This window comes from Gymnodraco acuticeps, unplaced genomic scaffold (genome assembly GCF_902827175.1).
Source record: "Gymnodraco acuticeps unplaced genomic scaffold, fGymAcu1.1, whole genome shotgun sequence".
NCBI lineage: Eukaryota > Metazoa > Chordata > Actinopteri > Perciformes > Bathydraconidae > Gymnodraco > Gymnodraco acuticeps.
This window is the reverse complement of record NW_022991552.1, coordinates 15,283-33,736: the sequence shown is the minus strand read 5'-3', so window position 1 is coordinate 33,736 and position 18,454 is coordinate 15,283. Positions and strand designations below refer to the sequence as shown.

General features: G+C 40.3%; 2 protein-coding genes across 3 annotated transcripts in view; both read right to left on the bottom strand.

Annotated features, from left to right (window-relative positions):
* LOC117533524 (pro-neuregulin-3, membrane-bound isoform-like) overlaps window positions 1-13,999 on the bottom strand; it is a 90,536-nt gene extending 76,537 nt beyond the window's left edge. Inside the window, exon 1 of one of the 2 annotated variants that reach the window (XM_034197308.1) lies at window positions 13,853-13,999. In XM_034197308.1, coding sequence (XP_034053199.1) covers window positions 13,853-13,856 — 4 coding nt within the window. In that variant the 5' untranslated portion in view covers window positions 13,857-13,999. The remainder of the gene's footprint in view (window positions 1-13,852) is intronic. The other variant, XM_034197307.1, reaches the window with a different exon arrangement.
* Window positions 14,000-17,695: 3,696 nt separating this feature from the next.
* Window positions 17,696-18,058, bottom strand: LOC117533523 (octapeptide-repeat protein T2-like; the record flags this gene model as incomplete). Its single annotated transcript, XM_034197306.1, has 1 exon — window positions 17,696-18,058. A coding segment is annotated over one exon (363 nt), but the record flags the coding sequence as incomplete, so codon positions are not given.
* Window positions 18,059-18,454: the final 396 nt, after the last annotated feature.

Here is an 18,454-nt window from a genome sequence, read left to right as displayed (position 1 = left end):
CCACCTCTATATTGCGTTAGCTGTAATTTTGCCCTCTAATAGTGTTTTATTTTTCAGATAGTTTAAATGTTTTATCTCACGGTCAACGAGTTCTTATTTATCTTATATTTAAATACTTATATTGTATAATTGTTTATTTTCAACTCTTTTTTATTTCTAATTATGTGCAATACTTGTTTTACATGCTGCTACGAAACAAATTCAGAATTTGGGGTTAACAAAGTATATTTGATCTAATCTTAATTATTGTCATAATTTTCATGTTACTGTTGTTTTGTATTCGACACGATCTTACTTTAACATTTTATGTTTATATAAATATTGGTGTTTTATATGATATTTGTTGCACTATTTTATTAGATTTTATTTTATTTCATTCCTAAATGGAACAACTTTGATGAGTTAAGAATTTCTGAATAAATTAAAATAGAATGACAATGTGGTTTTGCAAACTTTTACTTTAACTTCTTGACCAAATATTTATATTTTAATTAATATTTATTGCACATTTAAATTCATTAAAATGTGCACCTGTCACAAAACACATTTTCCCTCTGGTGAAAAGTAAAGTTTTCTGGGTAAACTATAAGAGAACATTTGGTCAAATAAGTGAAAACCAATATCCGAATGACTCAGGATAACTTTCTGAAATTACTGTTTGTCCTTTTCTTAGGATCTTCTTAAGTTATTGGCATTAATTGTATCTGGACGGCAGAAAAGCCCTTTCTAAATCTGTCCAAATAGAAACCAAAACCTTCTGCATTCAACGACAACACTTCCACTACTAGGACTACCAGTTGTCCGATGTTTTAGAAACAGAGAATGTACAATACAATACCTTTAACTTGAGCAGTGTTTCTCAAACTTGTTCATACCAAGGACCACTTAACCAATAAAAAAACACTCACGGACCACCTAACTCCACAAATATCCAAAAACACATCGTTTTTTACAAATCGCCTGAAAATGGTACCAACAAGTGGCAACATGTGTGATGAAGGTGTTTATCTGGGCTATATCATGCAATCGAAAGTGAAACGTAAGCTCGCTCCATTGCAGAGATATTCCCGCGAGAGTGCGAACAACTTTTATTTATTTCAAATGTGAAATTTTACCAATATACTCACGGACCACTATGGGGCGCTCACGGACCACCACTGGTCCGCGGACCACACTTTTCGAAGCACTGAACTAGAGGGATTACTAGCTCTCTGTCATTATAACAAAGCACAGTAGAGCCATCAAGAACTAAAATATCAAAATACACACAAACAAAATGACACCACATTGTAATAACTGGTGACGAAGCAGATACAGATATTCAAACACCAACAAAAAAACTGAATCTGGCAGCTTTTCTCTGACTGCGGGGGTTTCAGTCTACATGTTGGGGTTCATGACAGAAATAGAGGAAACACAGAGCTTCTGAAAATCTTATTATATATCAGAGTTTGTGATCTGGACTCTCAAGATCATGCTGACGTCAGAATAATCCAAAGAAAGATCTTAAAAGGGAGTCATTTGAGATTTGTTATCTAATGTTTCTGGACATATGGACGAGTCAGACTGCTGGCAGAAGCGTTGCTGCAGATATCAGGTCTGGATTATTTAATTATGTTGCATTTGTACAGTTATGAATTAAACTGCAGCCTTTAGTTTGAGGGCGGTACATTAAATGATTTCCGGCAGCACGTTGGACTTGGTTCATGGTAGTGTCAGGTTTAGTACGAGTGATGTTAAAGGAGGTGCATTTTCGACCTTCTGCTTCACAAACAGACTCTCACAGATGCATGCTGGGTATTCAGAGTTTGAGCATTCATCACAGTATGATGTTACTTAAATCAATAAAAGGTTTCAAGTTGTGTGAGATGTGCAGCCTGCAGACGGATCAGATATCAGGACCCTGAGAACCTGGGGAACTCCAGTTCGAAACCCGCTCCTGCCGCCACTGCGTCAGGCCGTTGTGTCCTTGGGCAAGACACTTCAACCGGATTTGCTCCTGTGGGTAATGTCCACAGTACATGTATGATATCAATGTGTACTTGTAAAAGCGCCTCGATGACTTCGAGGCGTGAAGATGGACGGTGTGGCGCAGTGCGCTGTGCAACGATCATCAGATCAAGGGGTGAAACCCGCCGCTGCTGCGTCTGTAAGGCCGTTGTGTCCTTGGGCAAGACACTTCACCTGAACCTGCTCCTGTGGGTATTGTCCACAGTACATGACCATTGCATGTATGATATGTGTAATGTGTATTTGTAAAGCGCTTTGAGCATCTGGAAAAGCGCTATAATAAATGTAAGGAATTATTATTATTATTATTATTGAGGAGAGACCTGCTGCGTGTCAGTAGAATCCAGGGAGAAACAGAAGGGAACATAAAGCAGTAAAGATCATTTCCACAGGACTGATAATTACATGTGTAGCTAATTAGCATGTGTAATTACTAACCTGCAGCCTGTCATTTGGGTTAATGGAGAATACAAATAAGCCTGTTTGCTGTACAGGCTTCAAAATGGTGGAACGAGCTTCCTATAGATATCAGGAGAGCAGAAAGTCTACACATGTTTAACGCAGACTGACGATCCACCTGTTTCCAATGCACCTTAGCCAATAAAATATATTAAATGTCTTTTTTGAGTTTGCTTCTTCATGGTTGAATGCACTTATTGTAAGTAATTACATTCAGAGTTAATGTATTTATACCAGGGGGAATTGAGTTTTGTGACTTTCTCTTTTTTCTTTGTTTATTAATCCATATTCCCTAGTTTTCAATATCTCATTGTGTCTTCATATTATATTTCAAAGTTCACCAGGAGTGGATGAATGAGAAGTGTTCAGAGAGACCAGAGGACTCATGTGTTCTCTCTCTGTCACGCTGCTTACCTCCATTACCCAGAATGGCTTTTATTCGCCCCATTTACCTACTGAATATATTTAAGTGACTGGGTCTATTGTTTTTGGTTCCGGTACATTTCTTATATTATCTCTCGCTGACCTGTAGCTTGTTCACAGTCCCCAGACTTATTCTTCTTCACCTGAGGAAAACTGAACTGTTCTGCATCAGAGGACTCTTTAAAGTAGAGACACTACATACTGATATACACCTGAACATCAGCAGGAGAGGACTCTTTAAAGTAGAGACACTACACACTGATATACACCTGAACATCAGCAGGAGAGGACTCTTTAAAGTAGAGACACTACATACTGATATACACCTGAACATCAGCAGGAGAGGACTCTTTAAAGTAGAGACACTACATACTGATATACACCTGAACATCAGCAGGAGAGGACTCTTTAAAGTAGAGACACTACATACTGATATAAACCTGAACATCAGCAGGAGAGGACTCTTTAAAGTAGAGGCACTACATACTGATATACACCTGAACATCAGCAGGAGAGGACTCTTTAAAGTAGAGACACTGAACATCAGCAGGAGAGGACTCTTTAAAGTAGAGACACTACATACTGATATACACCTGAACATCAGCAGGAGAGGACTCTTTAAAGTAGAGACACTACATACTGATATACACCTGAACATCAGCAGGAGAGGACTCTTTAAAGTAGAGACACTACATACTGATATACACCTGAACATCAGCAGGAGAGGACTCTTTAAAGTAGAGACACTACATACTGATATACACCTGAACATCAGCAGGAGAGGACTCTTTAAAGTAGATACACTACATACTGATATACACCTGAACATCAGAGGACTCTTTAAAGTAGAGACACTACCTACTGATATACACCTGAACATCAGCAGGAGAGGACTCTTTAAAGTAGATACACTACCTACTGATATACACCTGAACATCAGCAGGAGAGGACTCTTTAATATTAGGACTGCTCAGAAAATTGAAGCTTAAAAGCCATACTAGTTTTTTCTTGTTTTAATTATATGCACAATTGATTTTATGCCACTAAAGACTCTTTATCTGAATCCTTACACATCTGATTTTTAACCTTGTCATGGAAATTGAAAAGTGGTCAAATTTGTATTTATTGTGCTTTAAAAACAATGCGACTTGACTTTTTAAACAGTGTGTACTTGATACAAATCTATGGCTTGCAAAGCTAGATTTATAACATTAAGGATCCTTTAAACGTTCTTTCTGGACCAAGTGAACATTAGGAAGTATCCACTCCGATATGTTACCAAAAACGGTATAACTCATAGACCTTAAACTGTTGTGTTTGTTAAAATGTCAAGATATTCTATGATACGGTGGTTATTCTACACCTGTGTTCAGGGGCACCGTAAGGGGGTGAAAAGTTAGGATGATTCTAAGGGCCCGTGACTGACAGGGGCCCAAAACATTTTTAGAACATTAAGAAAAAACGTTTAAGTAACCTTTCATCAATCATCAATAATTAACATTAATATAACGTCATATTGATGATGTACTCACGAAACTTACGATTCATTTAACTTATTTTCTTCTAAAAGTGAATTATCCAAAGCCTCTGAACACCCCCCTCTATTTACATGTAATGGTTTGGTCCGCTGTGCGGCACCGCACTTTCTAGCAGCAGAGAGTGAGAGCATGTGAGGAGGGATGCTAGTACTTACGTGTGTGCCATGTCTCAACGACTCACAAAGTCAGGCTTTCAAAAAGAAAAGAAAGGAGAGAAAGACAAGAGAGAGGGACTAAAGGGCGACAGTATGTCACCCAGTTTTTCAAGAGAAAAGGTGGGTGTGGTCTATGAGTGGTGGAAATTAGTCTGTTAGCTAAGCGTAGTCCATGGTAAATAATAATTGCTTTTGAGGTTTTTCATTTCACTCCTCTTTTAGCAGATATTTAATAAATGCAGGTAGATTTTTAGCAGCTATTCATACTAAATCAGTTGTTCCTCCCCTGGTGCCAGGACCAACAGATCCATCTTTAGGCTCAGCAGCCCTGTCCCCCCATAATGCTTTGCAGTCTTGCCATGCTGTCCATTGAAAGCCAGTTGGCTAGAAAGCTGGACTTCAAGGACTTGATCAGTGACTTTGCCTGTAAGAAGGCTAGGCGCTGGGCTCTTGGTGAGTAAGGCTGAGCCAGGGCTCGTAATAACTGTTAAAGGGCAAGGCTATGGTAACGATATTGGATCACACACAAGATGCATGATGAGAAAAAGACAGAACAGGTAATAGGCTCTGATTTAGCACCACCATCAGGCATTTCCGTGTTGTTGTCCGTTTACACTTTAATACCCGCTTATTTTGTAGTTGGTATATTTAATTAAAACATCTGCTGCTTATGTTATTTTTTTTGTTATAGCATTTTATAAATGATAATATTGGTGTTAATGTTCACTTTATTTTAATTTAAGAGCTCATGTATATTTAAGTTATATTTATTTAGATTTATGAATGTTCCATTAAAAAGGCATGTTCACCATAAAAGATGACTATTGAGGTCTATTGTCAGGAATGTTAGAGTTATATCAAATAGTGAATTCTACTGCAGTAGAATGTTGCACGTCTGCACAGTGTTATATTTTCACCGCTCAGTAAATATTGTGCAGTTAGTATTGGACTACAAGATAGATGCAAGCCTGTACAGGTAGAGTTATTTAAAGCATAAATGAGTGGGTTGGGTTCTGGAGGTGTGGTTACAGCATTGTGCTTGGTTGGCGTGGCCTGTGCCTGGTGGAGGGGCCCAATGTGATATCTTTCCATGGGGCCCAAAATCCCTGGCGGCGCCCCTGCCTGTGTTACATAACTTCTGCATTTTCTTTTCCTTGGTAGAAGCACTAACAGTTTGTTTGAAAGAAAACAAAGATGAACCTCCAGGACATTTTAAACTGAGTCACAGTTCTTCTCAGAAAGTTATAAAGTCGTGATGGTGTTTGATTGAAAAGTGATCCGTGGGAAGACGCCCGAGTGATGCTGCTTTTGACTCCGTTACCTCTTTGTCTTTCCTCCCTCCATCATTGACATTGAGAAGAAAAGCTGGAGTCACGATGAGTTTCAGTCTCTAAATTGTCAAAGTTAATGAGAGTTAAATGAAAAATTCTTCTGTGTCACCTCGACATTCAAAACTGAATAAAACGAAACCCTGACTCTTGCTGACCCTTCCGTCAAGAGAGGCCTTTTACAAAATAGCTTCATTGGTTTCTTAAAAATCTATTGAAATGACTTTCAAAACTTGATTTACATAAACAAAGGCCTAATAAACCTTTGCTTATACCGGAACCAAATGAAAATAATAACGTATATCACTCAGTTTTCATCATATTTCATCATCATTTCACTCAGTTATAATAACACTGTATAGATGTAATAGAAATGCTTGTTCAAATGTATCGACAAGCAATTATATACACCTTTTATTCACAACTGTGAACAAAAGTACTTCATTTTCTGTTTCTGGCAGCGGCATAAACAGCTTCTGTGCAAACAACAAAGCTGAACCTCCAGGAAAAGTTATTTCAAAAACTTTCTTAGACATAGACAAAAAAACTGAGAATGTGAATCTGTTAGACCCCAAGCCTGTTTTTCATGTCTCAGGCTTAAAAATGACATTTCCAGAACAAATGACATATCTTCCCTTCTAAAAGGGGAAAATTAATAATCTTTTTCCTCAAAGTAATGATAAACCTGTGAGTTGGATGTAGAAAAGTCAGAATCAATATAGATGTTTTTTATTTTAAAGAAAATTCAGATTGAACATAGTAAAAAACTGTAAATTATAGTGTCCGTCTAAAAATTATTTTGTACTTATAGTGAAAACCACCCTTGGATGATGGGTTAGTAGACTACAAGCTTTAGGAATCCAAAGTACAACATATAATAAGTACCCTGTATCAAGATTGATGCAAAACAAGTTATATTTGACCTTTTTAGACAGATTTAGCAAAAACAAACACTTCTGGGGTCATTTGGGTGGATTTTCCATATCTCTGGCCCCCCTTGGTCGATTTTGATGATTGACATCTCTTTCTAACAGTCAGAGCCAATGGAATCGAGGGGAAGTCCCACATACACACACAGGTTACCAAATAAGGAGTGAGAGAGACGCGTAGAAAAACCGGAAGCTGCGCTAACCTCTGGTGGCTACCATTAGCAGCTAATTCTTCTTCTCTGATTTTTGCATACAAATTGAATTATGGATTATCAATACTTTTTTCAAAGTGACAGACACATTGCTATAACCTATGGATTAACCTTCAGCCGCGTTTTTTCTCGTTTTAATGCCATTGAACACGACTTTTGATCAGAATAACAGCTAAGGTGAGCATATCTCCGTGTTTTGCTACCTAATGCTACGTCGTGTGTTGTCTGTATTTGCTTCCCCTGTCACAAGTTCTGATCGCTCAGTGATGATCCTAATATTTCTATAATCTGTGGAATCTCAGGATGTTATCTAAGCTTGTTTGTGCAGATCCAATTAGTATATCGATCGGTATAGCTAGAGTTCTGTGCTAACGGCCTTAAGATTTTTTCGCTCCTAGTTAATTCAGAGGCTCGGCTTTTTGCAACAAAAAAAAAGTTAGCTGGGTTTCTTCCCGTTACATGGATATGAAACATTCATAGTTTATTCAATATTAAGAAGCCCTCAGACGCTGTTTCCTGCAGATGACGCGTTTTGCCACCCGGGGGCGGGTCGATGGGGTTCAACAGGTTAAAGGGTCGATATAATGCTAATTGTATTCAGGTGTATATCAGTATGTAGTGTCTCTACTGTGTCATGTCTCCATGCTGTAATGTTCAAAAAGCTCTTTATTTTTCTCATACTGCCTGTGCTGTAGCACCTCTTTTCACCCTCTGTCGGAAACCAGAGCCCAGTCTGCTCTGATTGGTTAGCTGGCCGGCTCTGTTGTGATTAGTCAACCGCTTAGAGATGTCCCGCCCCTTATAGCCTATCACGTACAATGTGTTGGAGCGCTAGCCACTAGAAGCACACGTGTACATAGTGATGTTCCTCCTCTAAAGGAAACAGGGATTTTAGCCTTTGCAGACCATTGACATGCACTAAAACCTCTAGAACACACTACAGCAGTGGTTCCCAACCTGGGGGGCGGCCAAAGATCGCAGGGGGGGCGCCAGGCCTCAGATGATTTGAGGCCAAATATCATATTTAGACTTTTTTTTTTTTTTTACATATAATTGTAACGCAATACATGATTGTCACTAAAAGCCTTGTCTCTACATTACAATAAAATATAAAAAATAGTTGATTAATTCGTTTTCATAACAATTCCAGTTAGTAGCTATTAAAGGCATAAAAAGACAGAAATGTATAATTCTTTCTATAGAAATGTTTCTTCTGCCCGTAAAGTGTCCAAACCAGGCTTTTCTGGATAAGCGCATTTTAAAAACACAGTCATTGTCCATGCCGGTTTCAGTTGGATTATTTGTCACAGTTGCTCCGATCAGATCGGTCTCCTCCATTTTGTAGATTATTTACGACTTTTGAATCCACATAAACACATCGGCAAAATCCGGCTTACTTTGAGCATGTGTTTTAAACAGTTTAATCCCTTTGTGAATGGTTTTCCACTTGCGCCGTCCTTTAATTTCTTCATACAGCGGGAATCCAAATGAATTAATCCTGAGTCCAATAACCATCAAAGTCACTCCAACAGTGCATTAATTCAGTTTGTGACAGTAGTTGTAGCATTTTGAGACTTTTACACTTTACAGTAATTACCGCTGTTGCGCGCCCCCCCCCCCCCCCCCCTTGTGTGTGTGTTTGGGGGGGGGGGGGGGGGCGCAACTTCCAACAGGAGTCATTTGGGGGGGCTCTTGGGAAAAAAGGTTGGGAACCCCTGCACTACAGGACTACAGAAAAACACAATAGGTCCTCTTTAAAATAAAAGGGATCTCTTGGTTGATCTCATGATCTATTTTAGTAGTTGCCACAGTCACGCAAAGCTTCAAGCACAAACACACCTTTAACCCTCCTGTTCGAAATTGAAAATCAACACGACTTAAAATCCATCCCGCGCCCAAAAATAGTTCCTTTACACCTCACTCTCACATTGATTTACACCCGATGGAACATCTTGCCGTCGAGCTCAGTGATGGGAAGGAAATATTGATGCTCACATGACTGAGTGACGAGATACAGTAAAGTGTTCCCCACCTTTCTGCAAAGCAATATAAAAGCTGTAATAAGAGGAAGGCAGGAAGTCATAATTCATGTATATATTCTGTGTTTTATTAAGCCTTGGGTGGGTGGAGAGATCTCAACCTTCAGACACTTATTTTTCTAATCTTAACCTCGGACTGACCCTGTGAGAGGGGGGCGGATTACTCTGTAAATCATGCATGGGGATATGTTTGATGTGGAAAACAACATTCAAGGGATTACTTTGAGAGTGTAGTTCAATAGCAATATTGAAAATAGATACAGCGTCTTACACCACGCTGCATTTGATTGAAATCCAATACACTGATACGATCAAGTCTGCTTCCAAGATGCTTATAGTTTTTGTTTCCTGTTGACAATATCACAGGAGATGTTAATTACCTCTAAAGGTGGTTATATTTACATATTTTCCATCTCTTTTAGTGTTAGCAGGGAAAAAATACAGGCCAGGTTTCCATGAAACACTTGTGTAGAAATGCCCGAGGAATAATCCATAAAAATATGTGTGAATCTGATTCACCGTGAAAAACCACAAGATGACTTTCACTTGTATTATCATTACTTGATACAGGATTTCCTGCATTCACGTGGTGTTGGAATTAGAGTTTTCCGACTGGGAAAAAGCAGATGAATCCCCCTCAACTCAGAAACAGATAACATGCTTTTTAATAAAGACTCTTAAAGGTCACCTATCATGCTATTTTTAGGCAATAGCATAGGTCTCAGATATATAAAAAACATGTCTATGAAGTGTTTTGCTCAAAATACAGATCACCCATTCTAGCCATGCCTCATATCCCTCTATTTCACTTCCTGTTTCTAAAGTGCTGATTGGGGTATAAAGCTTTAAAATAAAAAGCAGGGGTCTGAGCTCATGCGGGACCCGGCAGCTACTGTCTAAACTAAATGCTGCCGTGATGAAACGCCATATCATGGATTATCAAGGATTCTCTCTGAAACAGTTTGGAGCTCAAAGGCTTTCTCTCTTGCCGGTTATACCACAAGGTGAGTTCCTTTTTACTTCCTGCTTCTTCACACACATGCTCTCCAGCACAGGTTAGCTCTGAGTGTTAGCGATGCCAATGTAAACACCGACCATATTACGTCCAAAACAGTCGGGCATTGTTTCTGATAGCAACGTTTCTGATTGGGTCGTGGGTCCACATTTCAGATATTACGTCATATCGGACGCAAATCTGGATCAGCTCCGTTGCTCCCCCGTTTTTAGAGATTTGGGTACGGAGGAAAAGAGAGAGGGTTTTATTTCCTGACGCTGCGTGAGTTCCCTGACGCACCGGGGACACATGTTGATGTATAAAAGACATCACAAAGTGCATTTTGAATGATAGGTCCCCTTTAAAACTCTCTGTCGTGGTTTCCTTCCTTTGTTTTCTATCCAAGCCACTTAGACGCCTTTTACAGACATTTCTAACGCGTTTCCTTTCATCAGATTTGTTTTACTCACAGTTGAAATGACTTGCTTGGACTCTGGTGTTGTGCTGATACTGTGTTTTGTGTTTAGTCAAAATAAAATAATGTAACTTTAAAGGTATCTTAACAGTGATTTAACGGTAAAAAACTGCCTCGACAGGTTACCCCATCTCCGTCTCTTTGGAGGCTGGTGCCGTGGGAATTGTAGTCCTTTACACTGTGTTGACTACAGACGGCACGATAAGGTGGCCTTTTATTATTAAAAAACAAAATACTGGCTCTAAGAATCTCTTTTTATGAACATTATGACTTAGAGCTCATGAACCCATGAAAACGTCCCAACTCTTGAATTAATCGACCATCAGAAGAACACACCAGGTCTGAGTTGTGAGTGAAAGTCTAGATAAATGAAATGATATGTACCAGAAGTTGCAGCTAGAGAGTATCATCTTATCAGAGACACATTTAACACTTAAATCATTTCTCTAAAATGTTCAGATCCTGGACATAAGTGTCTTTGACTGAAATGTGAAAGAGCGTCCTCCCAAATAATGATATGATATCAAACGAGATGATGACATGTAAAACCTTCATTATCTGTATCCTAAAAATACGTGTTTTTGCCAAGTCACCCGCTTTGAGCAGTATGCATTCACTTGATCGTATTTTACATTGTTTCAGTTGAATGGTATGTAAGCATTATCCTTTTTCTTCTCATGACAAACAGCCTCCAGAGCGACGGACGCTTCATGACAGGTCGAGTGTGGGCGGGGCTTATCTCTCTGTGTAATGCTTACAGACATTGGCATGATGTTCGCCAGGCAAAGGAAATGGGGCAGCCTGAACAATGTTGCAGAGGCATAAAAGCTCTCACTGAATATAAATGGGAAAGCCGGCACGAAAGAACGATCATCTGTCACTGCCGAGTTTGCATAGTCTCAGCAAGTTTCCTTCCGAAAAAAAAGCTGCCGTCGTTCCTTTGACTGCTAATGCAGAGAAAAGAAACACGTCGCTGCTGAGGGGTTTTATATTGGGGTATGTAGAGGTGTTGTCAAACCAGAGGGTGGCCATTGGTGATCCATGGCTTTCTCCAACCCGTCACTGTGGAAATAATCTAGTTCCCAGTGAGCTGAGAACAAGGTGGACTGATTTTATTCATTTTGGGTGATTTTGAAGGGATTTGGATTGCTTATGAATTGGAAAATAAATTGTCCACAGTAGAGGTAATCATTTAGATCTGTTATGCTCTCTATATCCAATGGTCACTCATCCCACCATTGGTTCACATGTAGCCACTTTCTGGTTAAATCTGCCATTCCTGATCCTGAAAATGTCGGAAATGCATTCAGCATCCTCAATAAGCCCTAAAACCACTGCACAATTGTCCAATTCGGCCAAGCCATTTATTAACTATTGTCTGCATGGACTACAATGCTAATTTGCGCAGATGACGCTTATTCTGCAAACATAGTGAATGTAAGTTAGCATCTGGCATTTTCTATGAGCTGGGGACCCGTTCTTTGCATTTCTAACATACAACTTTGCGGTGCTCAACATTTCTGGGTTCACAAGAGGACTGGCAGAAAGACTGAAAGGGCCAGATAGCAGCAGAGAGAGTTTCTAGTTAACGACGAGCCTCCGTGTCGTTAACTAGCGCCGCTCGGCTGTGATTCCCAAATCTGAGCCAGGAACAGGAGAGGAGCCTTGGCAGCGATGAGGAGGAGAGATGGCTGCAGTACACACATCCTTTACTCAAGTAGAAGTACAGATACTCGTGTTTAAAAATACTCTGGTGAAAGTAGAAGTACTGACTAAACTTCTTTACTCCAGTCAAAGTAAAGAGGCTTTGAAATGTACTTCAGTAAAAAGTACCCATAACTAGCAGCTGCTTTAAAGAGTACCTGACCTCCCTTTATATTAATAGAACAATAATGTCATTGTTAGCTAATGAATGTTTCCATGCTGAACAACGGCAACATGACAACGTTTCCATTGGTCCCTCTTCTTTAGAGAAGACCAGGAAATGATGGATACACGGATCGTGTTCAAATCAATAGGCACGCAATGACTCTAAAGAATAATGATCACGCATCAAACACACATTCAGACTAAAGGAACCAGCTGTTTGGAAAATGAGAGAAGTAGAAAGTACAAGTATTTGAGTTCAACATGTAAGAAGTAGAAAGTACAGGTATTTGGGTTCAACATGTAAGAAGTAGAAAGTTCAGGTATTTGGGTTCAACATGTAAGAAGTAGAAAGTACAGGTATTTGAGTTCAACATGTAAGAAGTAGAAAGTACAGGTATTTGTGTTCAACATGAGAGAAGTAGAAAGTACAGGTATTTGAGTTCAACATGTAAGAAGTAGAAAGTACAGGTATTTGTGTTCAACATGAGAGAAGTAGAAAGTACAGGTATTTGAGTTCAACATGTAAGAAGTAGAAAGTACAGGTATTTGTGTTCAACATGAGAGAAGTAGAAAGTACAGGTATTTGTGTTCAACATGTAAGAAGTAGAAAGTCCAGGTATTTGTGTTCAACATGTAAGAAGTAGAAAGTTCAGGTATTTGAGTTCAACATGTAAGAAGTAGAAAGTACAGGTATTTGTGTTCAACATGTAAGAAGTAGAAAGTACAGGTATTTGAGTTCAACATGAGAGAAGTAGAAAGTAAAAAGTCGTCAGAAAAATAAGTAGTGGAGTAAAGTACTGATACCAGAAACATTTATTTAAGTACAGTAACAACGTATTTGTACTCCATTACTTCCCTTCTCTGACGAGGAGGATCGATCACTGCAAGAATCTCAGCTAACTCACAGAAGCAGAAACTTCACAAACACTTTTTGAACGCGTGCCATGCATGCACACACGCACTAATGAGGAGAGCGTTTGGTAACAGAGCCAAACTCCCTCACTGTATCCCCTCTGCCTTCCTGTGCTCTCTGTTTCCAAGGATACTGCAGCACATTGCAATTCTGAAGGGACATTTCATAAGCAATTGTGAGGGAAAGAAAGCATAACGGAGCAGAAAGGAATTTTATACGGTATAATTACACGTGTGTATGGAGAGATTAAGACAGTGGCTAATACATCAGTAGGGCGCAGGTCAAGAATATGTGAATGCACGTTCATACAGACGCCATTTGCATTCGGCAGACCACATTTAACATGATGTAATGATGTTATTAGGTAACGTCCACGTGCGCCATTTGCTGCGTGTCATGTCACCAGCGATGCATGTTCTGTATGCGAGAAATCACACAGGTAATGCAGTGTGAAGCCCTGTGATGTTTACAGTCGTGACACATGCAGATGCAAGAGAAGCTTCCTTACCCATAAACTCGATGCCCAAGTGATCTGTTGTGCCAGGCAGCAGCAGGAGGGAGGAGAGAGGGAGAGAGAGAGGAAATAAAGTTACTATCAAGAAATGTGTACGTTAGCATTGTGTCACAGCGTATAGAAGGATCATCGCTGACTTCTTGTTCTTTCATGTAAGCTGCTGCATCGGTATTTTACCCGGTGTCACATAGAGTCAGGAGGCGCATGCTAGTGATGACACAAGAAATTACACACACACACACGCACACACGCACACACACACACACACACACACACACACACACACACACACACACACACACACACACACACACACACACACACACACACACACACACACACACACACACACCACACACACACACACACACACACACACACACACCACACACACACACACACACACACACACACACACACACACACACACACGCGCACACGGTTGCTTGCTACTGAAATTTTAAAGTACCCTCGATATTAATATTGCATTCTCTAACACTTTCAATGGACAGTTTGGATATTTGGAAGTAGTTTTCCAATGTCTGTGTGTGTGTGTGTGTGTGTGTGTGTGTGTGTGTGTGTGTGTGTGTGTGTGTGTGTGTGTGTGTGTGTGTGTGTATGTGTGTGTGTGTGTGTGTGTGTGTGTGTGTATGTGTGTGTTTGAGAGAAACTCCCTCTGGAGGGAACACAGGGATTTTAGCCTTTGCAGACCATTAACATGCACTAAAACCTAATAACATAGGGAAGGGAAAACCCTAAAAAAGCAGAATACGGTCTCTTTAAAGCTCAAGTTTCTCCTCACACTGATATAGTCTATGACTAAAGATTGTGTGTGTCCTGTTTGTCTGAACAGCATTATGTGAGAGCTTTCAGTGTGTAAAACATGTTGGATAAACAAGAGGTCAGAGGTCATTTTGGTCGCAAAAAAACTCGCATATTGACACTTATCAAGCTCCACATTTGTGGAATCAGCTTCCAGTTTGTGTTCGGGCGGCAGACACCCTATCCGTTTTTAAGAGTGCGCTTAAGACCTTCCTTTTTGATAAAGCTTATAGTTAGGGCTGATTAGATTCAGCCCCTAGTTTTGCTGATATAGGCTTAGTTTGTCGGGGGTCATCTTACTTCTTCCTTCTCTCTGTCTATACCTGTGTACTCTCATGTTCCGATTAACCCAGCTTCCCCAAATGTCTTTCTTTTTTATGTCTATATACGCCGGGATCCGGAGTCATGAATGATCCTGTTACTGCGGTCCTGAGTCCTGGATCGCGAGCCCTGGATCTTGAGTCGTGGCTGTGGTCCTGGATCATAGGTCCTGGATGGATATCCTCGTGGATTCATCTTCCTATTATACACACATTCATTTCCAAACATTTGGACTACCTATGTTGCAAATGTATTATCTTTTCAATTTACACACGGCATCTATTGCACGTCTGTCCGTCCTGGGAGAGGGATCCCTCCTCTGTTGCTCTCCCTGAGGTTTCTCCCATGTTCCCTTTAAACTGTGGGTTTTCTCCGGAAGTTTTTCCTTGTACGATGTGAGGGTCTAAGGACAGAGGGTCTAAGGACAGAGGGTCTAAGGACAGAGGGTCTAAGGACAGAGGGTGTCATATTGTCATACTGATATTCTGTACAAACTGTGAAGTCCACTGAGACACATGTAACATTTGTGATATTGGGCTATATAAATAAACATTGATTGATTGATTGATTGATAAGGCCAAAATTACAAAAATGTTAGGAGCAGATTTCCAGCCAAGCATTTGATGTATCAAGGATCAGATTAGGTCTTCTTAATCCAGTTGTTGCTCTTCTAATCCAATATATTCTTCTATAAATCCACAGCATTTCTGGACTTTCTTAGAAGGTTAAAGTCAAACTGTATTTGCTGAAACCTGAATGTAGAAGTTTTCTGAAAGCTTTCATATGAGTGTTTATCTTGTTCCTCTGCTCCTGTCTTGCGTCACGGGCGTTTTTCAAGGCAGAAACGGAGAGAGGTCTCTGGGTCATTGGTAAGGATAAAAATGATCCGCTTATATCCAGACTAACATTGCCCGATAAGATTGGGGGCAGATTGGATCGAGCTTTCCGCGTCAGAAAGACCGGATCACCCACTCTGAGATGTAGGGCCACTCAGGAGATAAAGTCTCTGTCAGAAACTTGAGCACTTCCTCCAGAATATTCTCTAACAGTCACTGAGAGTTAGACACAGCGCCTGTAATCCAAACTGAAACCAAATATCTGTAATTAAAGGGTTTGTGTGTTTTCAGTGAAGCTGCATGCCGACAAAAAAATCCTCTCTTTCAGCAACTGACAGAATAAATCAAAGCAAACAGAAATATTGAAAAGATTAATAAATGAGCAAAAACTAATTATTATTATTAGTAATATTATTTAGGTGGGTTGCTTTTATAATGTATTATTATTATTATTATTATTAACATATTAATTATTATTATTGTGATTATTTTAATATTATTATAAATGATTATAATTTTATATATTTGTTTGTATTCTTTTTTGTTGTTGTATTGATTTAATTAGTTTTTTCTCTAATTAAAAAACAACAATTATAATCCATGGACATCAAACTATTTCTCGAAACATTATCCAAATGTTAAAGTGCTGCTCTCAAATTAAAGCAAATTTGAGTTTCTTTACCTCTTAATTGAGCGGCCACCCTAAATCTTGATTTTCCGTATAATACTTATTAACAGCACAAATACATGTATATTTGTATCCCTGTGATCCCTCTGACCTCCACAGAGTGATCTGTCCTCTGAAAGTCTGCAGTGTGAGCCCTTTGGGTGGAGCTATAAGTGCTGCCACTGCCAGGGTTAGAAACTCAATTTCCCATGGAGCTCAATGAGTGGAGTCGAGCACTAAAGCTGCCGAGGTTAGGGATTTCATTCTGTGTGTATCTCCTCTGTGGGTTTCACATCTATCACTGCAGCTGTCAGGATATGAGCTCCAGCTCCACCGGGGCCTCCACACTGAAGATGTATGCACTGCGGCTCCTGGAAACCACTTTAGATTCAAGGGCCCACCAAGAGTCGTATGTTAAAAAGTGCTCCGTGGAAACTGACGGCCTTCGAATCATTAGGTTTGCTGAGAGATACCGCTGGAGGTCACGCATCTGAAGCCGAAACAGCCGGGAAACTTTCAAAAAAAGGTTTTTGTTTGCTGTGTTTCTGACTCAAAGCAGATTATGGTAAAAATGTTGAAGTGAGAGAAAGACTTTAGTTGTTTCCTCTGATAACCTGGGCTCAATTTACATTTATTCCAAAAATATAACTCCTCAACATATATTTTTAGGGCCCACCAAGAGTCGTATGTTAAAAAAATGCTATGTGGAAACTGACGGTCTTCGAATCTTTAGGTTTGCTGAGAGATACCGCTGGAGGTCACGCATCTGAAGCCGAAACAGCCGGGAAACTTTCCACAATCGGGGAAGAAATAGGTGTTTGTTAGCTGTATTTCTGACTTAAAACACATTCAAGTAAAAATGTTGAAGTGAGAGAAAGACTTTAGTTGTTTCCTCTGATAACCTGGGCTCAATTTACATTTATTCCACGAATATAACTCCTTAAAATGAGGCTAACATAATTAATTAAGAACACTTGGGAAAAAGTGCTTTTTTTCCCGCCTCTGTATTGTATCATCATCAACCGTTGGTGAAATTCTAGACATTAAGGAGTTATCAAACCTGGTGAATCGAGTAAAATCCTGATATACAATTATGTTATTGCAAATGTTGTTATCTCAAAACAGATTACAGTAACAATTTTGAGGTGAAAGAAAGACGCCTCTGATTAACGGTACGTCCACACGCGGGCGTCAACGGAGACGCTTCCCATTCCCTTTGAATGTGGTGACGTCACTCTTTGCCGAACTGCATTGTGGTTCCGTCGCGTCGCTCTGCCTCCGTCGCTCTGCCTCCGTCGCTCTGCCTCCGTCGCCCGTCGCTCTGCCTCCGTCGCTCTGCCTCCGTCGCCCGTCGCTCTGCCTCCGTCGCTCTGCCTCCGTCGCTCTGCCTCCGTCGCTCTGCCTCCGTCGCCCGTCGCTCTGCCTCCGTCGCTCTGCCTCCGTCGCCCGTCGCTCTGCCTCCGTCGCCCGTCGCTCTGCCTCCGTCGCTCTGCCTCCGTCGCCCGTCACTCTGCCTCCGTCGCTCTGCCTCCGTCGCTCTGCCTCCGTCGCTCGCTTCGAAAGTTGAGAAAGGTTCAACTTTTCAAGCGTCGACGGAAGCGCCAGCCAATCAAATCATATGCCAGTACAAGCTCTAGCCAATCAACGTGCTTGTGTGTCCGGGGCGGGAGATTCATGTGATTGGTTGTTGGTCGCACGCCAGACACGCCCACCGGCAAGCTTCACCGCGATGCTGCCGTGTGGACATACCGTAACTGGGCTCAATTTAAATGTATTCCACATATAACATTTGTATACATTTATTTTGAAGAGCTTAATCACCATTTTATTTCAATTCTTTATAATATTATATTTGTTATTCAAATGTTGGCTATACCACCCTTTGCACACATTTCCTGTATTCTATTAGATCTTTACTTTTAGATTTGTATTTTTTATTTGACATGTGCT